General features: G+C 37.6%; 3 protein-coding genes and 1 long non-coding RNA gene across 14 annotated transcripts in view; 2 read left to right on the forward strand and 2 right to left on the reverse strand.

Annotated features, from left to right (window-relative positions):
• LOC124174822 (Down syndrome cell adhesion molecule-like protein Dscam2) overlaps positions 1-8,746 on the forward strand; it is a 114,569-nt gene extending 105,823 nt beyond the window's left edge. For 3 of the 8 annotated variants that reach the window (XM_046554348.1, XM_046554343.1, XM_046554342.1), the window contains 9 exons: positions 193-374; positions 466-859; positions 941-1,081; positions 1,325-1,477; positions 1,632-1,822; positions 2,822-2,836; positions 3,041-3,194; positions 4,615-4,717; positions 5,141-7,407. In XM_046554348.1, the coding sequence (XP_046410304.1) occupies positions 193-374; positions 466-859; positions 941-1,081; positions 1,325-1,477; positions 1,632-1,822; positions 2,822-2,836; positions 3,041-3,194; positions 4,615-4,717; positions 5,141-5,375 (1,568 nt within the window). In that variant the 3' untranslated portion in view covers positions 5,376-7,407. Of the gene's footprint in view, positions 1-192; positions 375-465; positions 860-940; positions 1,082-1,324; positions 1,478-1,631; positions 1,823-2,645; positions 2,721-2,821; positions 2,837-3,040; positions 3,252-4,614; positions 4,718-4,842; positions 4,870-5,140; positions 7,408-8,655 lie in introns of those variants that run through there. The other 5 variants (XM_046554344.1, XR_006869009.1, XM_046554345.1 and 2 more) reach the window with 5 other exon arrangements.
• On the reverse strand, positions 7,862-12,870 carry LOC124174824 (coiled-coil domain-containing protein 93). 2 transcript variants are annotated; one of them, XM_046554352.1, is made up of 13 exons: positions 12,729-12,870; positions 12,511-12,624; positions 11,833-11,927; positions 11,629-11,740; positions 11,395-11,550; positions 11,099-11,287; positions 10,824-10,874; positions 10,601-10,702; positions 10,309-10,526; positions 9,891-10,207; positions 9,709-9,829; positions 9,520-9,604; positions 7,862-9,204 (listed from the first exon to the last, which is right to left on the reverse strand). In XM_046554352.1, exons 1-13 carry the CDS (start codon positions 12,777-12,779, stop codon positions 9,043-9,045), a joined length of 1,773 nt encoding a protein of 590 aa, XP_046410308.1. In that variant the 5' UTR covers positions 12,780-12,870; the 3' UTR covers positions 7,862-9,042. The 2 variants fall into 2 exon arrangements, with proteins under 2 accessions (XP_046410308.1, XP_046410309.1); XM_046554353.1 differs by lacking the exon at positions 10,824-10,874.
• Positions 12,871-12,883: 13 nt separating this feature from the next.
• On the forward strand, positions 12,884-17,979 carry LOC124174823 (SET and MYND domain-containing protein 4-like). 3 transcript variants are annotated; one of them, XM_046554351.1, is made up of 13 exons: positions 12,884-12,984; positions 13,075-13,382; positions 13,721-13,946; positions 14,448-14,631; positions 14,851-15,172; positions 15,255-15,504; positions 15,669-16,000; positions 16,079-16,152; positions 16,377-16,489; positions 16,576-16,867; positions 16,993-17,155; positions 17,232-17,385; positions 17,483-17,979. In XM_046554351.1, the coding sequence occupies exons 2-12, from the start codon at positions 13,252-13,254 to the stop codon at positions 17,374-17,376; spliced, it is 2,232 nt and encodes a 743-aa protein (XP_046410307.1). In that variant the 5' UTR covers positions 12,884-12,984; positions 13,075-13,251; the 3' UTR covers positions 17,377-17,385; positions 17,483-17,979. The 3 variants fall into 3 exon arrangements, with proteins under 3 accessions (XP_046410307.1, XP_046410305.1, XP_046410306.1); XM_046554349.1 differs by lacking the exon at positions 17,483-17,979 and having other exon boundaries at positions 17,232-17,447; XM_046554350.1 differs by lacking the exons at positions 12,884-12,984; positions 17,483-17,979 and having other exon boundaries at positions 13,002-13,382; positions 17,232-17,447.
• Positions 17,980-22,107: 4,128 nt separating this feature from the next.
• Positions 22,108-25,593, reverse strand: LOC124175095. The gene is made up of 3 exons (XR_006869094.1): positions 25,371-25,593; positions 23,152-23,297; positions 22,108-22,576 (listed from the first exon to the last, which is right to left on the reverse strand). It is a non-coding gene; the product is annotated as an uncharacterized LOC124175095 (long non-coding RNA).

The raw sequence follows: 25,593 nt of genomic DNA on the forward strand, positions 1-25,593 counted from the left end.
CCAAGCGATTGCTAGTGCTTGACTGTGTTATGAATGCTTTAGAATCTACACTCGTGAAGTGAAATAATGGTGTATTAAAAATAAGAATCCATTCGATTTTATTGGGCTACGCATGACATGGGCAGCGATAGACTGGTCACTTTACGATGCTTCATATAAAGCCTGTGCCTCCATGTCTTTAACGAATTTCAGTTCCACCCAGCACGCCGGTACTCTACGTGACGAGCTCAACGTCTAGCAGCATACTGCTTCACTGGAAACCAGGAAACACAGGCGGAGCTCCATTGACCGGATACACCCTTCACTATCGTAGAACTCACGGGAATCTCGACGAGCTTCAACTCTCCCGTCGAGCCACCAGCTACGAGCTCAAAGTAATGACCAATTTTTCATCCTGCTTCAGAAACGTAACCAGATGCCATAACTTCCGCCATTTTTCTTTTCATTCTTAATCGCACTCAACAGGGTCTACTGTGTGGAAACGCGTACCATCTTTATCTGACATCTCACAACAAACTGGGCAGCAGCCCGGCCTCGCCTACGCTTTCGGTTCGTACTCAGGGTCAAGCACCAGGTATTCCAAGAGCAGACGCTTTTCTGGCACCCAATTCAACCACCCTGGCTCTCCGTCTTCACGTCTGGCCCGACAACGGCTGTCCGATTTCTTACTTCGTTATTCAGTACAGGCCGATCAGCGAGTTTCATTGGACGTTGGTCTCGAACAGCGTTAAGATGAATCGGAGATTCGTCATACCTAATCTCTCGCCTAGTTCGGTCTATCAGCTAAAGGTCGAGGCCTATAACGTCGCTGGCAGCAGTCAGGCCGAGTTCACTTTCGTCACTCTCACTAAAGACGGGGGTAAGTGACCGGGTGACATTCTGCATCCGCATTCCGGAAGGCGAACAGCGATGGAAATGTTTTTGGTTTACTATGTTCCAGAACCACCACCGCCAGAGCTCTCGAAACGAGGCATCATCCCGATCCCCTTTTATGCCGACCTTAAAGTCATGCTACCGCTGATCGTCGCTACTGTTGCTCTTCTTGCAGCCGCTGCAACAATCGCTTTTTGCTGGAGAAACAGTGAGTTCACTATTGATTTGACTTCCATGTGCCCAGCAAACATGGTTCTGAGGAGGTTGGACGTAGTTTCGCTTCACATCACATCTGATTTAACCTTGGGTAGCAGATTTCTGGTAGGATCATTCGTTAAAGTCTATCGCGCTGACGTCAAACAGACCTTGTCACGAAATCAGTAGTATGGCTTCTCGACCCAGACTAATGGCGCATGGAGCCCAGCTGATCATGGTCGTATTTCACCTTCAGGATACTTGGGGGACGGAGTCCAGAGGCCCATGAAGGAGACTCAGGAGAATCAGCAGAACGCGGAGGCGCAACGCGAACGTTACTACGCAACAATTCACAAAGTCGCCCTACAGCAAGCGGCGAACACGGCAGGAGGACCTGACAAGATCCCAGGTGACCATTTATTACAATTGCGTACCGAACGAAGTGTTCATACTCGAGGGATACCAACACGATAAAGAAGTAGACTGCTACTCACGACACGGTGGAGAATCATTATTTCCATAACACAATTTAAAAGGTAGGCGATACCTTTGATGGGTTACAGAGACAGCGGAGGACATCTCGCCGTACGCTACGTTCCAGCTGTCGGAAGGTGGCGGGGCAAGCCTGGGAGGCCTGGGCGGTGCCGCCGAAGCATCAGCGGCCGGACTTCACCCCAACAACACCCTACTTCACAGCTTCATGTACCACGAACACGCAATGACAGAGGGATGCGCCAGTCCACCGCCTGCAACGGTACAGGCATCTAGATTTATCTCGTTGCTCACATTCATGGTGAAAGTGTCTTATTCGTATCCATTGACAAAAACGTGACAGGCTTTTCGTAAATTTTAAAGACTGGCTTACAAAGGTGTTTAGATTGTTGCGAAAAAAACGAGCGGGTTTAGGCTGACCGTGAGCCAGCCTTTGAACTTCCCGTTTTCATATTGGTGTCGAACTTAAATACAATGTCATTATCCTGTTTGAACTTTGAAAGCAACAAACTATAGTTACACAAAAATCAGGCGAATTCCGGGCTTTGGACTAACATATTTGACCTGCAGCTATGAAGTACAGTTTTTTCCTCAACTGACGTTGGATTCATGACCAGTGACCATAAAAACCTCGTAGTACCAATTTACACCGAAATCCTTTGATGATGGAAATCCTAAGATATTTTTTTTTTGATCATACTGAGTACACCGAATACAAATCCTGAAAATCTGACTTTAGATCCGTGATCAGCGACCTAAAAAACCTTGTGGTACCAATTTTCATTCAAATGCGTTCTTAATCCATTCGCAAGATATCGCAATTTTTATTTTTAATTTTAGAAATTTATTAAAATAAATCTAGAAGAATTAAATCGATCAGATCGGAAATCTATTCAGTTCTAAGTTTGGAAAAACCGCGGTTTTTGAGACCAAAATGATCAAAATCCGATAACTCATTCTCGAGATATCGTCGGACAAAAATGATCGAAGATGATACTCTAGACCTTGAATCGCCGAAATCTGGTGAAAGCTAAACCTTTTATTTTCGGGGTGATGCAATAAATTCCGTTTTTCTTTGAAAACAGAGAAACGGGAAGTTAATTAATCTGAAATGATATCGACCGGCTGATTCCCCCGCCTCTAGAGCATTCGACACTGAAGTAAGAGGCGTTAAAAACGCTCTACCAAATACTTGAGGTAATCCCTATTCACAAATCAATAATAATAAAAAATTTTCTTTGTTTTCTTTCATGCTACACAGTATCAGTACTTGAAGGTAAAAATCCCACTGATCTAACGTAATCCAAATGTCCACCATAGTATTGTGAATATGAACAAATTCCGATAGATAAAATTTATTGCTCTGCTAACATCGATGTAGCTCTGGTACCAAATCTCCGATTTGGAACAGAGTCAACGGAGCAATGAAACTGCGATTGACCGGCATTGATTGAATTTTTCATTATTTGCGAACAACCAGAGTATGAAGAGTGTATCGTCGAGGAGACGCCAACAGAGGAAGCAGCAAGCGCCGGGCGACGTGGAGAGCGACGAAAGCGAGTCTGACCCAGACCAGCTGACCAGCTCCAGAACCGAGTCGTCGAATCAGCTGGATGCCGGCAAGCTCAAGCACAGTACGTTTGACTATTATGACATCGGCAGATTCTGACCCTCCCTCACCACAACTCTAGGTCTTTGTCAAATTTGGAATGGTTGTTCGTGTAGTAGCGCCTTACGTTAAGAAAATAAATTTTTTGAAACGTAGTCGGAGTTTGATTTTTGACCACGGAGTTTGGTGACATCTCCAGGAAATCCACAAATTATTACTGGCGTGGTAAAAAAAACCTCCTCGTCCAAAAAAATTCGTATATTACGTTCACGAATGTTCCAAGCACAAAATATTCGCTTCAAGTTACACTCGCTTCGTTCTCTTTGAAAGTGATAAAACTTGATTACACAGTCGACAAATTTCCCGGTTGATTATTTTTTTGTAATAGATACCCAATCGGAATGAACAAATCAAGGGGTTTTTCACTGTTGCAATTTGGTGTACATACGTCATGTAATCTCTCTAATCCCTCGTAATCATGTGTAATCTTTTAGCAATCCACGTGATCTTCGTGTCATCTTCGCAGTCTTTTGGTGATCTTTGTAAGCTTTGCTGTATCTGGAGTCTTTGTAATCCTTGTAATCTTTCCGCGATCGGGGTAATATTCGTGAAATATTTGCAATCCTTTGCTAATTTTTGTAATCTTTGCTGTCTCTGGAATCTTTGTAGTACTTGTAATCTCTTTGTAATCTTTATAACCTCATTACAATCCGTGTAATATTTGTGTAAGCTTTACAGTCTTTTGATAATCATTGTAATCTTTGCTATCTCTGGAATCTCTTTATAATCCTTTTTATCTCTTTGCAATTCCTGTAATCTGTGCTGTCTCTGGAGTCTTTGTAATCTTTCTAATCTCACTGAAATCCGGGTAATATTCCTGAAATATTTGCAATCTTTTGGTAATTTATTTAGTCTTTGCTGTCTCTGAAATCTTTGTAATTCTTGTAATCTCTTAGTAATCCTTGTAACCTCTTTACAATCCGTATAATATTTGTGTAAAGTTTACAGTCTTTTAATAATCGTTGTAATCTTTGCTATCTCAGGAATCTCTTGGTAATCCTTACAATATTTGCAATCACGTGTAATCCACGTAATCGTAATCGGTGTACGCCACTATTACATGGTGGCTAGCCCCTTGGAACAAACATCAAATAAAAACTCTATAACTTTTATGACGGTGGAAACGAGCTGATGACCAAACTCCGTATCGAAAAACGGTTGACGTTTCAACAAATACTGGCAGCATATGGGTATCAGATAATATTCTCCTGTTACATAACGACAATTGGTTGTTAAAATTTTGATAATATACATCGAGAGTTGTCACACGCTTCGAACATTTCGAGTTCAGGCCAATACGCAGCCAATGATTAGAATTAGGGAAAATAAGATAAAATACCGTGCTGCTGAGAGGCGGAAGAGTTACACTGATAGGGGTTGGTTAGTTCGGGCTGTTTCAGACTTCATCTACCACGGAACGTCGAGCACCTCGTCGGATATTTCGCCAATGTCCGAACAGAAGTCGCTTCCTCGAAGAGGAAGATCTAGGTGAGATGATTATTAATTCTACCAAAAAACACGGATATAAATTTGGATAAATTGCGATAAGATATCGGTATAATAACTCGTGCAGTTGTTACCAGTCGTTGATACATAATCTCTATTTCAATCAGTCAACACGGCTGTCAACCGACTTAGGTCAGTCATAGAATTATACTTATAAATACTTTTTCATCTCACATTATATATACGCAATTATTCACTACGATCATCTTATACTCGAGGGACGCTTCAAATTCCCCCACGATTACATTACACTACAAATACGTTTCTCCCCTCTCCTCAACACTCGCTCTAGTTTATCGTACGTTCTTGTCAAAAGCACAGCAAGCATCAGACCCAATCTTTTCTATTGCCTTGACACTTCGCGCCGCAGCTTTTCGCTAACCGCAAAATTTCCTCAATTTCAAGGTGGCACGTCCCCAGCAAAAGCACGCTTCGCACCGTGTTACCACCGATGTCGATCGCCGAGACGACCTTTACCGGTGGCCAAACACCAAACGAACGTAGTGAACGTCCAGAATTAAGTGAAGCCGAATGCGACATTGATTCATTGAAAAAACTCAAGCTCGGTATCCGAAGCTCGTTGTGGTCCAGACCCGGCGCACAAAACAACCCTTCGTCTGATTACTCTATCGCAGTTTAAAGTATCGACATATCAACCATTCCCGATATTTCAATCTATATTACACCTTCGTAATCGCGTATTGTCACTGTTTGAAACTCGTTTCGAAGACACCGAATAACGACGCGTTTCAAATCCATACAGATATATACTCTGTGAGGCCCAGTAAAGTAGTCAGAAGGATGCGCGCTATCAAAGTGATTCAACATTCTGTACATTTTTTCAATTCAATCACGATTTAAGAGAAATCTTGTCACGTTGAAAAGAATTTCCATTTTTTCGTCACGCTTCTTCCCCTCAAAATCATTGTTGAGAAAGTATTGATTTTGTCATCTTCTGTTCAGTCGTACCTCGAATCTTGCGTATATTTTCTAGACACATTTCGTTTCTATTTATCATAGAAAATAATGTACAGGCTGTTCCTGAAATGACTTGAACAGCAGCGTGACGCGTTTTAATTATATTAAAACAACTAATCACAAAAACTAATGTGGACATTCCAGTTTTAGAATACAACTAGTCGGTTGATAAGAATTTACAATGTGGAATACATGAGGCAGACTGCAATGACACAGGGGAAAAATGATAAAAAATTTATGAAAAATATGTTATGACGTATCGTTTATTGCGCGGTATCAATCTGATTGTGACACTATTCTCACTCACACTCTTTATTACACGTGAAACAACTATGAAATACAATTTACGCTGTATGTATATAAATAGGGATAAATTCATGGCAGCAAATAGACACGAAGCATGTGAAATTCCAGACTTTGGCTGAGCACATTTTTTTATACCAAAGGCAATGGCAGAATCAAGTTGCTAACTCGCGCCATTCGAGTAAATTGCAAAACGGAAAATGAAGAAAATGAAAACAAACAGTATGTTGATTTACATGCACTTTAATTCGTGATAGATATGTATTATATGAAATAATTAACCAAAATCTCGTGCCAACATAAATTGCACAATTAAAGTCTAATACTCAAGCTGTTATCGACCCAGAAAATTAATTCCATCAATTTAAATCGAAACAAATACGATTCGAATTTGTAAATGTACTGTTTTACAACGCTGATTCTATTTCGTTAATTTTTAATATTCGTGCGGTGATTCATCTTTGAATAGAAATAATTACTGCAAAATACAATTGCATAATACTGACAGATTTAGAGATGTGTAAATGGGAGAAAACAATCCATGATAAATAAAAAATTGTTTTCTTCTAATCATTATAAAATCTATGTACAAGTCTTCTGGAAAAACCTTTGAAAATGGGAAGAAAAACAGAGAACAATATAGCTGAAAATTAAAAAAAAACGCATAAGTACGATGTGCCAAACAATGACTTGCTCAGAAAGCCACGTCGCTTATATAACCCTTTTATGACATGGCTGAGACCAAAGACTTAAAAACAGAGCACAGCACCAAATTAAAAAGGAAAATATTACTGTACATGATTTTTAACGTGAAATTGACTGATTTTCGAAACAATTGGCAAGTCTCACACCGCGATGCGCAAAAATAGACGAAAGAGTTATGGATAATTGTTTGACAAATTGGATTTTTGCCGCTATCATTCCTGAAGTGTGAACAGAGACAGAGCTATGCGCTCGTAAAATTATATAAAAGAATATTCAACGAAATTCGGTTAAACTAAATCGAAAATATATCATCTGGTGATTGGCTAATTCTTACGTTGACAGTATTGATGAAAAAAAAATTTCAAAAAAAAAAAAAAAAAATTATGAAGGAAACGAGTGCCGATAAAACGATGGCATTCTAACGGTTAAGAAAAGTATAGAAGTAAATAGTGTTTCGATGATGCGACGACGGCGATAATAATGACGATGATGATATAAATATACGTATGAAAGAGTATTCTGAATTGGCATCAGCAATTTTAATGTTGGGCTCTGTTGCATTGTAAAGTTTATATACTCGTTGATTATTTTAAGTCCATAACTAATAATAAGGCATTAGTACTGTAAGATTAAGAATTGAAAAAAAACAAAAGAAAACAAAAAAAAAAAAAAAAACAAAACAACAACATACTAATCAAAACTTTGCTGTATATTTATGCTGTATGTTAATTCCCGATTTGTACGAATGTCTGGCTCGAATGAGAATATAACGCGTATGAGTTTATATAATAAACACTAATTACGTAACTCTTGCAATGAGACTGATGTAGGAAATTATGCTCACGCGCCCCAACGCCACGTAATTATATGTTGCAGTTTATCGAAATCTTATGGCCTGATTTATTATATTTGTTGCATCAAAGGTATAGAAATATCCTTGATTCTAATGATTCAATACAAGCCTATCACTTGGTTTACGATTCCGCGTTGTTCGGAGGACCCTTTAAAAAGTCAGCTATGATTCTGACACCGGTAATATTGCAAAGGTTTGTTATATTATAACTTCGTGTATTGTTAATGGATAACTGCGGAAGATCAAAATTTGTAAAATATAGGGTGTATAGATTTTTCGACGGTCGAAAGAAAATCTATATCTGCGTGAAATAATCTTTTATCAGCTGATCGAGTGATTTTGTATATTTTCTTACTGTTTACGAATATATACTGCCAATTTTTATACATATGCTCAGTTATGGTAATTATAATTATACAATTATGCGGGACAAAGATTTAATACCGTGTGATCTGTCTTTCGATGACGTTTCATACAAACAGAACGTTATGATTTCAGTTTATATAATTCATTTCATGCCATAAAACCAGATGCCATCTGATGAACAAAAGAGTGCAAATCAAATAATTGTATAGAAAAAAAAAAAAAAGAAATTGAGTGAATCATGATCGTATGTGCATTTCCTCCCTCCTTAAACCCCTTAGAAAAAGACTGTAACTCCCGATTTAAAAATACATCATTCAAAAACGTCACATCGTAAGAAAATATTATGAAATGAATTATTCTATCGTTACAAAAAAGGAAGAAAAAAAAAATGGAGTACGAATATTATGTAATTTCATTTTTAACTCTTAAGATATTGAAACTGTGTTTCAAAATATTATGTCAATCGTAAGAAATCAATTAAATAAATTGATTGTATCTAAAATCATGTAATCGGTGTTTCAGCTTTTCTTTGCTGCTCCTGTTTACCATTTCGGCGGTTGACCAAGAATACGTGCAAAATTTGAAGAAAATTAACCAAAATTGAGCGACGGTATTTTCTGAATTTCTTATCTTCAATTATTTTCAACCGAAACATATAGTTTCTATGTACTTGAAATAATCTTTCACTCAAATTAAGTATCCCTTTTTTTTTCAGATAACAAACAGACCACGCTGGCAATTTAGTGAAAAAACGATAAGATTGTTGAATCCGTGCTCAAAGCAAAGGAGCAAATGTATTTTTAAATAATCAGTTGTAGAGAATATTATACAGAAATTGGCGTAAATTATCCAAAAACTTAGGTTGCAAAGAAGAAATGTTTGTGACATCTTTTACAGTCCATACTCAATTAAAATGCTGCTGCAACAATATTGATATGACCAATTTTACTTCGGCTATACAATCGTATTCAACACTCACTCGCTACCGATAACAATAATAATCTTATGTGGTGTAAATTACGACGGTGTATTATATACATCATGTATCACATTACGATATAGTTAAATAATACGCAGAATAGCAACAACCCACTGATACAAACTACGGCCCACGAAGCTGTGCCAACAATGCTTCATTTTTGCGGCACTCGATGGTTAATTGCCGTACTGCCGCTACGTATTTTCGCTGCTGTTCCACCAAAGTAACCAACTGTTGACTCAGAGAATCTCTGCGAGCCCGTTCTTCCGCACACCTTTTTTCCACCTGCAAAATGAAGCACGGATTTCGTATTTCGTAATGAGAATACATGAAAAAACAAAACAAAAAAAAAAGAACAGTATTTTGCGACCTTAGAATAATTTTCAACAAATTGAGTTTGCGAAATTTGATTTTACTCTGGTTTAATACGGTTTACTGAATTTCAGATGGTCCGGGGCCAGGTGCGAGATAACGATTCTTCGTAAGAATGCGTCGTTACGTTAACTTCATGAATAGAACTTCTCAAATCTTTTCTCGATTCAAGTAAGAAATTGTCGCAAGTAATTAACATAACTAAACACCAGAATATCGTACGCGTACCTTCGTTTTGTTTTGTTTTATTCCAGAAACAATAGCTTCAAATTGTTTCAAAAACTGCTCCTTACCACTGGCTGATGCCATTGCTCTGCAAGAAGTGATAATGTAAAATGAAGAACGAATACATCCTTATCATGGTCAGAAGCCAAATGAATATAAGTACAAGCCTCAAGAGAAATAATAATAACTCACTTGTTGTAATTGTCCTGAATAGAATTCAGCAGAGCCAATTCTTTACTTAGGTACAATTTCGTGTCGTCCAGAGTATTGTACAGAGTGTAATACTGCTTTGTTTCTTTATGTTTTGCAGATACTGAAAACAAAGTGTCAGATGACATGAAAACTAGATGCCAACGGTAAGAATCCAATATTACCTTGATTATAAAGCTCCAAGAACCGTCTCTGGTATTGCGTCAACTCAGATCTACCAGGAACGTCGTCTAGCTGTCTGGTCAGCGATGCTATGGCTCTGTTCTTTTTGGCAACTTGAAGCCTTAGCTTATTTACCCTCTCCTTTTGAACCTCGTAATCGGAAATATCGCACTGTGCTTCCCCAGGCTCAGTACCCTCGATATCCGGTACCAAACTTTGGAGCTGAGCCAAGTCAGATTTGCACTGTTCACGGAACTTGTGTTCTTGTTCCTTCAGACTATCATGAATGAGGAGAAGCTTCTGCAGTCTTAGCAGCACGCTGAAAAAGGCCAGGTGAAAATAATGTTGGAAAACTAGTGTGTCGGAGAAAAGTAAAATCGCCGTCATTCAAGCTCGTACTTTTTTTAAAATATAATCTACCTCTTATTCTCTTCAGTCTCCAACTCTTCCATCCTGCGGAAATCTTTCTCCACTTCTTCTTTTTTAATTTCGATAGCTCTGAGTTTTTCTGTGGCTTCTGACACTTTGCTTGATAAATTCTCCTTATCTTTTTCCATTTTCAATTTTCTCTCTTCAAGAGTTGCTTTTTGTTTTTCAAGAGCAGCTAACGCTCCAAATGAACCCTCCACACTGCTTCCCTGTATTGTATTCACCTGGTTTTAGACAAAACTTCAGGACGTAACATGTTCGCAAAAGGTTTGTTTCTTAATACCTCTATGTCGGCACTCAACGCTGCGTAGTGTTCTGCAGCTTGAACTATTTCCTGGGCCTGCATTCCGACAATCGTTCCAACTGCACTGGCACTCAGCCGACCCTGTTTCATGCAAAATTATAGGGATTAATCAATTTGAATTTAAGCCCTGATGAAAGACAGCGAAATAAACACGAAAAATCATCCACACGATAGTTGCAGTGTGCGCGATGCATAAACTTACCTCGTTATCATCAGCGACTGACATGTTCTTCATAAGCTCGTCTATGCGTTTCTACAACATCAAACACTCAAAAATGCAAACAGCGATTGTATTCAGTGCGAAATTAGTACATATCGTGCCGACAATTAAATAATATCAGCAAATTCCTTTGTAGAAAACATGTATAGGAGTTTTTTCAAAATCAAAAATCGTACAAATAGAATATAGAAATGTGAAATGACAGACCATGCACGAGTTTACATATTCTTTACGATCCACACACACAAATTTTTCACCTCTTCTTCCTGCACTTTCTTCGCACTTGAGGTGGCATCGTCCGCCTGTGTATCTTCAATGACTTCAGAAGGTGACAAGGATACTACGGACGATGATCCATACTCCAGAAGTGTGCTTTGCACTCTTCCCATCTCATCTTCCGGAGGAGGATCCTTTCTTCTAAAATAACGCTGAGGCTTGTACACTTGCTGAAATTGTAAGACGGTTTGTGAATTACATAAGTAGTTGGAAATGAATCTGAGTAGCTTGTTACTATATTCAATATCTCAGGTTTGAAACTCATTGGTAGACGGACCTTGACAGTTTTTAAATTAGATGCCATGCTTTCCTTTTTTGCAACCATTTCGCTGTCTTCGGCAAACGTGTAATTTTTGTCAAATTGACTGACAGCATAAGACCTGACAAAGTCTCCCATCACCTCTCGCATTTCCATCGATCGTTTGACCAGCCACTAAACAAATCATTGAAATTTAGAAACTGATAGATTTTTCAAAGATAATTGGTACGACTGGACGGAGCACAGACACACCTGTATTATCGGAAAGATGTGAATGCAATCTAATCCCTGAATTTGGTGAGGTTCTATGCGATGCGGACAATTCATTTTTGGCAACATCGCGACTATTTTTTCAGTCAGAGCTCTATAATGATATTGGAAAAACATACATAAAAAATATTCACTTTCCATTATTACAGACGGTTGATTTTAATTATCACATGGTAATGATCATACATTTTCTGACCAATAGTGAGATTTTCTTGAAACAACAGATCGACGTCAACATCAAAGTTGCATGACTCGATGCACCAAGTCATTCCTCCGACTACCTAACAAAAAGAAACATCAAGTGAGGAATAAACTTTTGTCGATACATTGCAACAAAGTAAAATTCTTGTATAAACCACATCAAAATTAATATACAGATTAACAAAAGCGAAATGAAACGTACTAGTGAAGAGAATTGAACAAGTTCCATTGAAATAAATGTAAAGAATAACGTAAAGCACGAATCAAGATAAAAATGTATCTGTACATTTCAAAACTACAAATTCATTTTCACCTATAGGTACAAACTAAAAATGTTTTGTACAATCGATTCGAAAATTTTTAGATTCAATTTAACAACATCAATTCAACGAAACTGAGGACATTTCGAAAAGCACGCGCTGGGATTTGAGATCGAAGGGTAAGTCTGGGATCTTCCATTGGCCATTTCCGATCAAACAGCAGCGGTGATTGGTGGAGCGTCGGATCGATTAAAACTACACGATTGGCGTGATGAGCAGGGGGGTGGGGGGAGATCGAGTTGTCAAATTTAAACTTCACTGCTGCTGTTGACTTGCTGTCAGACGATAAGATTGAGGATCAAACCCAGTCCAACCCGGCAGAGTGAAACAAACACTGGCAAACCTTGTCGAAGCTGGTGAGCCCTTTTATCCTGGCTCTAAAGTATCCAGCGGCGACAAGAAGATCGATAATTTCTTGAAATTTGACAGCCTGTTCTTCATCCTCGCGAACGTCAGCCTTAAATATAAAACACGTCGGTAGGTTGTAGAGGTTAGATATGATCGCGTAAAATTCGATGCCTGAAATCGGACGAATATCAATTGCTCGTTCCTCAAACTTACCTCTGCAGATTCGAGAGTCTTGGCTGACCTTTTGGACGCGTTTACAAACATACTTTACTCTTCTTTGTGTCTTCGGAGCGTTTTAAATCGTCTCGGTAAAACGAAACAGAGCTTCGCTACGGATCGAGAGCTCCGTAGAAATTGCCGGAAGATCCGTCGCCCCCCCCATCGACCGAGTCAGCCGAGTTTTACGAGTTGTTGATCGCGCTGGTCAGTCGCCGGGATCATAATTTCGTATCTGCGAGTTTTACGTCTTGTAAAAAACATTTGCTGGGAGTGAAAGAGTCCCAATCTTTAATCCTTTACCCACTTAATCGCTCATTGTTTTCGTAACTACCATTCCCAGGTTTGTGCTGGCAAAGTCGCTGTTCACTTCTGCGTGTCTCGAATTTAAGTGTTGCGGTATTCAACAATCAACGGGGAACATAACCTGCATCGCTTCTTTTCTGCGTTCCGTTTATCGTACCTACCTATCTGGAGATTTCTTTCTGTCATTCCGTATTTCACGGAAAACGGAAGAATCATGCAGTGGCAAACTTTTTTGGACGCCGTTAATTGCAAACTGAGAAATGGCCGTATATTTCAAGAAATTAAACGAAATAGACGGTCTGAGTGCGAGGTGATGTCTTATCTCATTGGAGACCCGGACGTCAGGTGAAGTTTGACTTTTTTACACTTTGGTTATTTGAAAATTTTACGAGGTTGAAGTTTGTAACGTTAATGTGACGAAACCTCAAAAAACGATCCATGTTTTTCAATATCAAAACAGTTTTTAAGCATGAGAGTTAATTTTTTTAAAATTATGAGTGTAGAGTGTCGCTTCATTGCGATTTACTGAATTTCAGATAAATCCAAGTTGTAAAACAACGACTGTTATCATAGAAATATTTCACAGTAGTAACGTTACTAACTTCAATCTTATAATACTTTTGCCCATGAAACGTGTTTTGTATTTTGATAAGTTGTATTAACAAGTTGTACTCCTTTTTCAGAAAATTGATGCTGCTATGGCTGCAGGAGCAGCTTCAATCTAGAGAATCGAAATCATCGTCAAAAGCGAAACAGCTTAAAGATCTGGGAAACAAAGAATTTCAAAGGAAGAATTACGCCAGTAGCATTCCACTTTATACAAAAAGTGCTCAATATGCTGTTGCCGATGAATTGTCGATAGCTATTGCTAATAGATCGGCAGCGTTGTATTATATGGATAATTTTAAAGTAAGAATTCAGTAATGGAAATATCAAATGGTACGATTCAGAAATTGAGTAATATTTTCTGCAAGTAATTGTCACTTGTAATTTTTGTAATCAATTTATAATTGGACCTGTGAAAGAACTAGAGAGCACAAAAAAAAGAACTTGAATATTTATTGAAGTTTGTTTTTTGAATCGTACCGCCTTTAATTTGCTCAGGTTGAAGTTGGCAACGTTATTATAATGATTCGTGTTTCCGAAAACCCATTATTTCGTAATTTTAGGGATCTCTGAAATGCAGTAAATTATAATAAGGCAAAAGTAATTCATAGTTTCAAAACTTAACACTTTGAAGTTATTAGAAAATTGCAAAATAGCGATTTTCTTTCTCCGTGACGTTTCGTTACGCTAACATTACTAACTTCAACCTCATTTGTTGTGTACATTCATATTTTTCTACTCATTTACATGTACATTGATGAGTAACTTGGTAAATTTGTTGTATGTATTTCTCATTTGAAAAAGGATTGCCTAAAAGATATCGATTTAGCGATAAACATCGGCTACCCTAAAAAGTTGCTATACAAATTGTATATCCGCAATGCGCAATGTTACATTAAATTGAAAAATAGAGTAATGGCCGAGGTAGCTATCGAAAAAGTTGAGGAAATTGTTAATGCTTGCAACGAGATTTCTGCAGAGAAAAAAGGTAAAGCGTCATTGATTAAAGATGGCGTCGAATAAGCTGTGAAATTCGTATTGAAAAACGATTGCATCACTATTATGAAGGAAACGTTCGTCAGCCATTGATAATCGCATATTGATATGTACGCTATACATGTAATTTGAACTCGGAGTTTTTCAATATGAATTTTACTTGCAGTATCAGCAAGCTAGTCTAATCAACTCTGTTTCATATTTATTGCAGACGATATATTCAAGGAAGTTTCATTGCTAAAATCCCTCGCATCAAATCTGGAAAATATTGCAGAAAATGATAGCTCAAGGACACAATTATGCCAAAGACCCGATGTAGCATTTGAAAGAAATGCAAATTTTCCATTTGCGTCAGCTGCTTTAGACTGCAAATACACACCACAAAAAGGAAGACATGTCATAGCGAATAGAGACATACAAAAAGGCCAAGTCTTATTTGTCGAGAAACCATTTGCTTTTGTAGTATTGGATCAAAATGATTCCAGTTCGTTCTGCAGACATTGTTGCCACCCTTATGGCGCAGTTCCTATTCCGTAAGTACTTTTTTTTTTTTGCTGTGAAGGACAACCCATATTTATCAGATTCGACAAATCAACCTGTGACTATCAATTCCAGCTGCAAAACGTGCGTGGGTACGCTCTATTGCAGTAGCGAGTGTCTCGACAATGCGTGGTCTGGTTATCACAAATGGGAATGCCCAGGAGCTCAAATGCGAATGGGACAACAAATAGGTATCGCACACCTTTCTCTGAAAGTTTTACTTGTCGGGTCAACGACAGAGGATAAGGAAAGATTCAATGAGGTTCAAAAGCTAGTCACAAACATCGACAAAGTATCCCCTGACGATCTGCTTGTTTATGGCATTGTAAGTGACCAAAAGAAATTCGTTTTTAATAATCTTTCAACCAAAGATCGACGATAAGAATTCCTATTCTTTCTTCAGCCACTACGTCAATGCAAGCGTCATCTTGGCATTACGTATTCACCTTAATCACGGCATGCACAAGTTTATTATTCATCAATTTCCAGACAGCAGTGATGCTCACTATGTACCTCTCCATGTACACTGATTTCTTCACCACTGTGGATCTCAAGAAATCATTCGCCGATAAGTTTATTGACAGCAGTATCGACTTCAACTGTGACGTCATAACCGAGAGCGGCAAACAGTTATACGTTAGCTCTTTTCTTCTTCGACACACACTGCAATTGATATGTAACGGACATGCTATAACAAAACTGACCCTAGACGCACAGGAGAATGACAAAGTGGCCACCGTGCATCAAGAAAGAATAGCAACTGGAATTTATCCTGCTGTGAGCATGATGAATCACTCGTGTGATCCGAATATAATTAATAGGTAATCATTTACTTTTTGTTACGTCAAACCATTCTGTATTCGCTATTGTTACTACATTACATTACGATTGTTTTTCAGTTTCGATGACCAGTATCTCATTGTTAAAGCAACAAAAGACATCCCTGCCGGTGGTGAAGTCTTCAATTGTTACGGTACGTGAATAGTGTGTTAAATTTTACCGCGATTCTGTGGTTCTGAGTAGTTTAATGTATCCTCTTTTTAAATGAAAGTTTGTAACGCATTCATTCATGCTCAATGAAAACATCGACAGATATGCTTTAGGCATCCAAGGCTCGAAGGTTCTGTCCGATATCTTTCACTGATATCCTATCTAAACATCAATTTCAGTGGTATTTGATTCTATGTATATTATCAGGCCCTCATTTTCGAAGGACACCAAGAGACGAAAGACAGGAAATTTTGAGAAACCAGTATTGCTTCACGTGCACATGCGAGGCATGCACAAATCCTGAACTGCAGTATTTCTTGGTAATAGTAACCCCTGAATACAGTTTCTAAAAAATATCCACAAGGCTTCGCCCCTGCAATACGACTCTCTCAATCTTTATCCACAGGAAAGATTCAGTTCGTTGAAATGTCTAGAATGCAGCGGAGCTGTATTCAAAATTTCCGGTTCTCTCAGCTGTTTTGATTGCGGGGCAACCCCTGCTCTGAACCATAACTCTGAACTGCGCGAGGCCCAAAACCTATTTGATGCGGCTCATGTTTGTATTGAGATGGAAAACGACGACGAGGCGTTAAACAAGCTCAAACAGTGCTTGAACATCAGGCGCAGCATACTTTACAAGCATCATCAGGACATTATAAACACTTTAGACCTCATCGGAAAGGTTTATGCTATATCAGGTGCGGGAATTGTTTCGTTTTATAGTTTTTCCATTATTATTTCTCATCACGTTACGGAGGATAGCTTTGAGATTTAAAATCATTTGAACTTTGCTCATCGTGGATGCGAATTCATCACCTTACAGGTAGATGGCTGGATTCTATTTCTTACTTGGAACACGTAATTACCGGTATTGGCGAAAGGTTTGGCACCGACAGCATAGAGCTTGCGAACGAGTTGAACAAGATCACGGATATCTGTCTTCCGTATTTGCAGGAAGAAACGAACACGAGAACGAAGCAGTATAAGTGAATAGAAAAATTTCGTTTACACGCCTCTTTCTGTATGTGAATTTGAATAACAATTTGGCAACTTATTTAACAGGAACGCGCTGAAGAAGACCCGCAGATTTTTAGACCACGCTAAACAGATAATGGACCTGAATTACGGTCCGTGGAACTCCGGTTTTCAGGAGATTGAGAAAAAGGCACAACAGCTATCCGCAATCCTGAGAAACTTCAACATTTAGTCAATTATTGTAATACATCGATTATTGTAATTTTTGTTAATGAACGCTAATTCTTGTTTGCTAATAACCAATGGTATTCTCGTTTCTCCCTCTGGCGACCAAACAGGTTCCTTGATCCTAGGTGATATCCTGCTGGTTTCACGTGCTGTAAATGCTCTAGGTCTTGAAGTACCAATAATCGTGAATCTGCGCGTCAGAATAGCAAATCCCAATGACTTTTTTATTGGCCATGCCGAACAACCGGTGAAGCTGAACTTAAAAAGCTAGATATTCTTGCAATAGTATTGTGCGTTTTTTATTTTTATAATCTTAGAAAATTTTACAGGAACAACTGAAGAAACTGAAAGCGTTTATTCAAATTATGACTGGATTAGCAGTAAAGCAACGGATAAATTATTTAAAACACGAAGTCAAGTTGGTTTTGCGTGGGAAGAAATCCAACATTCATCATCCAGACGTTGTGCTCCGACCAGTGACTTAATTTAATGCTAAATAAATGCGGTCTCGTAAATTGTACGGTTGTTTTATGTTTTTATACGATGTTCAAGTTTTTCAGACATTAGCGTGATTTATCGTGCTTCATGCACGTATTCCTTTCAATAAATACAGGTAAATTCATACACGATCGTTTCTTTGTTTCTCTTCTTTTTAGTTTTCATTATTTTGTGCAAATAAGATAATTTTATGTTATTAGAGATAAACCGAATCCGGATACGCTGCTAGATGAATATCAAGACTCGCGGAGTTAATCGTAAGAATAATACTGTGTGGTTATGTTCTTTTTCGTTTTCTCAGAAGAATATCATGTCGAGTTGCTATTACAGTTCGCGAAGTGAAGTTATCAAGTATAATGTACAATGTTCAGTTAAACGCCTGTGCTTAACTGATCAAAGTAAATAAGATGAAATTTAACCGAAACCGACGGAGATAAAAACGTGTCTGCACGCACATATGTCGAAACACAAGAATGAGATGACCAGGGAAAACCTACAGGTAATTTGTAATTAGGTAATAATCATATTCGGACCATTTGCAAATCCTGTTGGTTTTTCAACATTTTTGAATCGACTTTACTGCAACACTATTTGAAATCATGCGTATTTTCAGAAACAGCAGTTTTTTTTTTTTTTTTCTTCAAACAAATTACCAACTTGAATCTTGTTTCGAACGCCGTGTTTCGTATTTTAAATCAATTACACTTGCTAACATGCAACTTGACTTGCACGGAACCGGTAAACGTGTTTAGGGTTGATAATCGAGCCACCTGTAAATTATACTGGAAAATATTTGTGTGCAAATGTTCGAAATAACATTGATAGAATTTCAATAAGAAGAAAAAAAAAGTTGCGAAATTTCGCAAATTTTCGTTTTACTATTCAACCCATTTATCAAAATATATCCAGAATAAGAATAATGAATTTTCGTGGAATTGTATAGCCATGCGAATCTGTACATAGTTTGAGATTTGAATCAACGACGCGACGTTACAAGTGAACAAAAATTTTCGCAGGTGGTCTAACTTGACAAACAAAAAAAAAAAACAAAAAAGTATCAATAACGTATGAGGATAGAAATAAAATGGTGTACACATGAATAATGACTGAAATCGAATAAGAAACGAGGAACAAGAACACCAAGATCGTGATAAAATCGAATTATCCGCCGATGGTCGATGAGTATTATATAGGTACAAATAGTTTGCATTCAATGCTGGCTTTTGTGGGTCAATATCATCGCGGTAATAAAATTCCAACTTCACCTCTTTCCTATCTTATGCATGTGTATATAAATAACGTAAACGTACGTACATACATATGCATGCACGCATACGTAGATACAGGAGAACGTTTTGCATGTGCATAAATAATACACGTATAGATATGTATACCTAAGTATAAACGCTTTACCTGGCGCCTAAAATACCTGCGTAGGTTATTGCTATTATTATTATTATTGTTTACGTTATATCTGCAAGGATCCGACGAGCCTCCGCGACCTTTCGATCGATCACGGTGCTGGATCGAATCGAATTCGCGTATCCATTGATCGAAGGTTGTTAAAGCCGTGGTTACTGGTGGGATTTTGTATTTCTAGGGTTGTGTGTTAAACGGTTTCCGTCGATAAAAAAGCTAGGTTTACTTGCTTGCCGAGTACTGGCTACGCAAATTTGCACAGGGGCAACCGTCTAATTCTCTGATTCTTTTGTCAACGGAAAATCCCATTGATGGGGAATTTGAATTTCACGCTCATTTCGATTTCTCTTACAATTACCGAAGGAAATAATAAAATTTCGCTCGTTCCATTATCGTATAACGCGAGAATCATTTGACTATTATATAAATTCTATTGCGTAATATAAGAATCAGATTATAGGTATCATAAATGAGAAATAAATCATACCGCTCGCAGGGCTTATGAGAGGTTTTCTAGACGTTTGAAAATTACAACCAGAACGTAGGGATAGATGGATGAGTTTGTTTATATTATCTAGCTGATAAATTTCTAGGTATTGTTACACCTCTTTGCGCATATTTTAATTATTGTTACCGCGTGATAAAATATACCGGTAAATAATCTATTTACGTGTAATCTGAATTCGTGTCTCCTCACACGCTGATTATCATATTTCAGCTTCATCGACGTTGGCAGGTAGTAATTTTGTAAATTTCAAAAAACCTTTGCCAAGTTTTGTTGATCCAAAAATCCAGACGGAAATTACGTAAACGGATATCACCGTAATTATATGCGATATCAAATTTACGCTCTTCGCTTATGAGCGTATGTCAATTTCGGAATTTCCATTGCGGGTCGGCTATTTCATATGCGAATCGTATTGAAGATCGATCGTGAATTTGTAGGAAATTTTGTGTATTCACCTGGAAACGATCAGTTCCAGCCTTGAAGTAGCTGGCATGAGAAGGCGAGGATGGGCCTGACTTTTTGTGTTAGGTAATAATAGGTCGAACTGGTCGAAGGTAAGGCCAGCTGGCGAAATTCGAGCCATTCCCATAAATTTATTCAAGGGTCCATGCATGCGTCTTCACGATTGTTCATGTCACGATTGAGTTCGTCTTCGATCAATGATAAATTCGAATAAAAATCCATACGAAACACTGGGTGTGAACAATTGACGAAATACTTCGGTACGTAGGCATCGATATAAACATTTGTTAATACATTGGGCAATGTTGGATCGCGCAGCGATAAAAAAAACACCGTAAAACACGATGCAACGGCAATTTATAAGCTACATGAGTAAATAACGTTAAGAAAATATACAAATTTAGGATGGTTGTGCAATTTTGTTTTTTTTTTTTCCAACTTACTTATTCAAAATTCACATCGCTGTTTAACACGTGCAACCGCGTATCTGCGAAGCTGCAAATTATCTTGCGAATATGGTGGCTGCTAATAATAGGAGCAATCGATCATCTCTGAATTGTTTATAACGTAGTCTCGTACATGATTTTTATTCATCTGATAATAATACTTCTTTCTTCCTTTTACCTTTATTCTCAAATATTACGATCACGTCTCGTACCTTCGCAGCTAGACGTGTAAGCTTTTGTATAAATCATTGAACATGGTTGACGCGAATGGTAACGGTCGTATATTTTTCCAGTCATTTGACGTACGTCACTTTCAGTGCAAGGACGCAAGTTTCAACGAGAAGACACAATGTGTAGAAAGTAGCAACAATTCGTTATATAACTTCTTTTTCTTCTTTGTTATAATACATAAGCACACGTTGTTCATGCGCATCGTACAAACATCAATTATTACTCTGCAGACTGATTTCTGCCGAATATCTGCGTCAGCCAAAAATTACGATAACAATTATAAGAATCGAAAAAGCTCTGAAGCTGCTGTTTATTTCCCCTATTTTTATTTTTTTCTTTCCCGCTCACTTTTTTCTTGTATTGATTCGTGTCAAATTTCGCGTGACGAGCTTCAATCAGTCGCCAGTTTGTAGAATATTGTCCGATCGAAAATTTATGGCTAACAATGTCGTTATATTTGAATGCGTGTGTGTACGTATGTTTTTTTTTATCACAATTTTGCAGACAATTTTTTGCTGATAAAACAGACCCCTTCCCATGGATGTAAACAATTTTTTTAATGCCTTAGAACATTCCCACGTACACTGAGCAAATACAGTTATCGAACGAAAGAGCTCATTTATTTGACTTCTGGTTTGTTTGATTTTAACAATTTCTCTACTCAAACCAACCACTTCTCAGTTGAAACAAAAATATTTACGCATTGATTCGAATGCTTACTAAATGCTTTCGAGCTCAATGTATTTCAGACAAGTACATATTTATTTTGTGGGATTAAACTAGAACTTTCGGAACGACATCTTTGCTTGAATCAACTAATCTCATTTAATTAGTGAAAGAATAGTATTTTAACCGCTGAACACGTCGTTTCAAATGTACAGAGAGATTGGAAAAAATAATCCCACGCTTACTGAAGTATTAATGTTATTGCCAGACAGTATATTTAGCTCAATGTGATGTTTGTTCGACATAATCAATGATAACTATAATCAAAAAATGTTTAATATGTTGAAACAAGAGTACAGTTCAGTTGAGAAGTTTTTTTTTGCTAACCAGAAAATAAACGTTGCTACTTCAAAAAACCAAAAAAATAAGAAAATCCATCCACCAAATGAGCATATGTTTAATTGGAATCAAGGAAGAGTTCTTGAATTGCTATACGTGCCACATTCGATTCAAGTAATTAACTAATACAGTGAAACATAATTTTTCTTACTTTTAAACAATCACGTGTAGTTTAAAATTGCAAATACACACTTTTAATTCATTTCAATATCTCTGGATGCGCTCACAATATACGAATCATTGGTTGTACGAAATGAATATTATTTCACCGAATTAAAATATCGGTTGATTCGACAGTCTTCTGATTCTTTGATCCGCACGTTCGTTCTTTTCAACCGAAATGATGATTCGTTTCAAGTACATCGTACGAATTTCGTCCACTAGACGGCAAGCTTTCCCACTTGAAAAGTAACTTCAAAGATGTTCATATACCTGAATCCTTCTGTATCCGTAAATACAGATTCACACGATCCTGCCAACCATCTGTGACGTGGTAAGTGTTCTCCAAACTATGTCGAAGTGAGGCTACTACACTTGTTCGGTGACTGTATAGTATTTCGTGTTGATAACAGATACTGTAATCCAATATTGACGAATAACATTTGTACATCGTAGAGAACTTTATAAAGGGGGTTAGTCGTGATTTCAGTTTGATATGTACTATGTGACATATCCTTTTATTATCGGAAGAATATCCCATCATTATACCTTGTAAATATTATTATTATTATTATTATAATTATATTTTATCGGTCCGAAATACGGAATTCTTCAATTTAAAACTACATAAATTGTCGCGTTGAATAAATGTGCTCTCAGTACTATACAAACGCATGGATTATTTGGATCAATTTATATGTTAAATCCAATCATTTTTTTACTCGGTGTATATACACGTATTATATGCTCATCGGAAAGGAAAATTTTCGATTCAACCACGCTTCTCGGTATTACGATTTATTTGGCGAAAAATCCGTTCGCCAAATCCTCGTCCTTAACATCCAGGACGATGGGCAAATTTTTCTCCGTTGAAAACGTCGAGCTTTTTTTTGACAGTACGAGAATTATCGTCATATTTTTTTTTTCCCTCGGCACGTGTCCGTGGTTTGATAAGAATTAACCATACCTGTATCGTTATTGTTATACCTACCTGCGAGATCTCGGAGGAGAATGGATGAGTCAGTGTGTATATAATGCCAGTTTACGATGGGAACGTTTATACAGATAGCATCGATGATGCTAATAGTTTCCTCGACAATATAGTCTTCCTCGCAACGCATCTTTTGCCGATTCCAGCTGAAACGGAAAAATCCCGCGAGCTATCCACAGAGGCATAATCCTTTCTGTTATATCGTACCCACGGGCACGGTTTGTCCAAACGATTCGCGCAAGCTTTTGCATATTATCGTAACTATTTGCACTCGTCTTGTGCACGCGTGCAATTGTAAAAGGCGTGTTTGCACGCGTTTTACCACCCTCCGCTGTACTTGCGATATTTTACTCGCCTCCGCGAGTGACGTCGAGAAGATTTCTCGCAATTTTTTTTTTTTATTTTTTTTTTGTCACCTTGCTTTTCGAGGGAGGAAAAATTTTCAGCCCGCATCTTAAACGCGTCACATCGACTTTCCGTACTGCTGCGCATCTCCGTTAATTTAACCGTCAAACAATTGCGTGTTTGCACGCCTTTTATCATGCCTACTGTACGGTCAATATAGTGGAAGTCCATTCATTCATAGGATAGGATGAATAATGTATACTGTTTGTGGGGAGGGGAAATAAAAATTATTGTAATTCAGCGTTAGTCGAGAATACTGCGTTTTTAATTCCGTCTAATTCACGCCTTCAACAAACGAATGTAACTATTAATACACGCCAGCTAAGGTGTTTAATTAAGATTCGTTGTTGCAGTAAATTGAAGAAAATTTTTTAAATCGACCGTAATGGAAGGTGGCGAATAATTTTAACACTGATCTTAATTACGGTAGATAATTGCTTAGTTTAAGATTCGTTGTATATAACGTTGGTATAGCTGGGTTTATCTGGCAATTAAACAATCGTTTGTTTGTCATCAAACAGCAGTGAATTGAGCGAAAATTATAAATTTAATGATACTAATATAATTGGTTTTTTTTTTTTTTTCATCAAACGTTTACCACTCATTAGTGCAGTTAATAATATAGCTATTTCACATGTGTTTGTTAATGGGAGGAAAAAATATTTTTGTTCTTTTATTTCGAATATTGGCTCATTTGTAACGCTTAGCTGTCGCTGTGATGTGGCGCCTTTGCCAAATAATTTCGTATCCCTTTAATTTCGCAGACATATTGTGCCCGTGACGTATTTCCTCCCACCTCGATATCCGGCGTCATTGTGTCGCGTAAAAATCTCGTTCCTAGATCTCCGATGAAGAATGTCTTCCAGAAGAATCGAATAAAGGTGAGTGACACAATTTTGTATCGCGTAAATAGACGAAAGTAAGAAACGAATCACTGTGTATATATACAACTCTTAAAACGATTAAACGAGAATTTCTCTGGATAAAAAAAAATCAAGTATATTTAATTTAAATCAATATATTTATCGCTACTATAGAGACGTGATTTTATTGGCAATGTTTTTTGCTGGTGGATTTATGGATTTTCCATTTTTTATCAAACATTTACAGACACGTTCGTGTAATACGTCGATAAAAAGCAAATCCGAATGGCTGCACGTTATTCGAGATAGGTGCAATTAATTCGATTGAAAACGATAAGGAGAATTTTTTTGATCGAACGTAATGAATGAGTAATTGTGCTCATCGGAGAGAAAAAAGAAAATATCAACCAGCTTAAAACAACAGAACTTGAAAAGATGCTGCAAGAGGCGATAAAAGATGTTATCGCCTTTTGCACAGAATTACATGGGGGACGTGAATAAAACAAAAAATATACCGCTGCGCACGATGCTTACATCCTGTCTTCTAAAGGCGCCATTAACGCCATTAACCAGCTTGTTAAACGTTGTTTTTACTCTATGTTTAGCCAGAAAATGAGAAATTTATTCCGTCGGAAATTCTCAGATTTCCATTAACACGCTGAATTATAGGTTCTAGAATAATCTTGAATTGAAATCTCAGTAAACTGGAATTGATTTTGCCTCGAAATAAATCAATTCCTTTGCAAATCCTTCAAGCCTTGAAAGTTTACAGTCAATTTAGCCAAACCGTTTGTGACAGAAACTGGCAGAAGTCGATAGTTAACGAATTATTACATATTTTATTTCAATCGTGTCGCATTTAGTTTTACTAATCATTTTGTATCGCATGTTTTTCTCCACATCGACCTGGCATAAAAAAACAATAGTATAGCAGCTTTCGTGATAACTTACCGACAACAATCAGCTGATCGCCAATTGCGACGCCATCTTGCCTTATATCACACATGTAACCACACTTCGGATTCGAGTCAGTTTTCCACAACGCGGTGAACTTAATTACGATCCGATAATTGCCAGACGTCCAGTTACATCGTTGATACCTCGCTTAATACATCTTGCCGTTGCCATAGTGTTTGGATAAACTTATGTCGTACAAATTTCGCTGACATTTCTT

This window comes from Neodiprion fabricii, chromosome 2 (assembly GCF_021155785.1).
Source record: "Neodiprion fabricii isolate iyNeoFabr1 chromosome 2, iyNeoFabr1.1, whole genome shotgun sequence".
Classification (NCBI taxonomy): domain Eukaryota; kingdom Metazoa; phylum Arthropoda; class Insecta; order Hymenoptera; family Diprionidae; genus Neodiprion; species Neodiprion fabricii.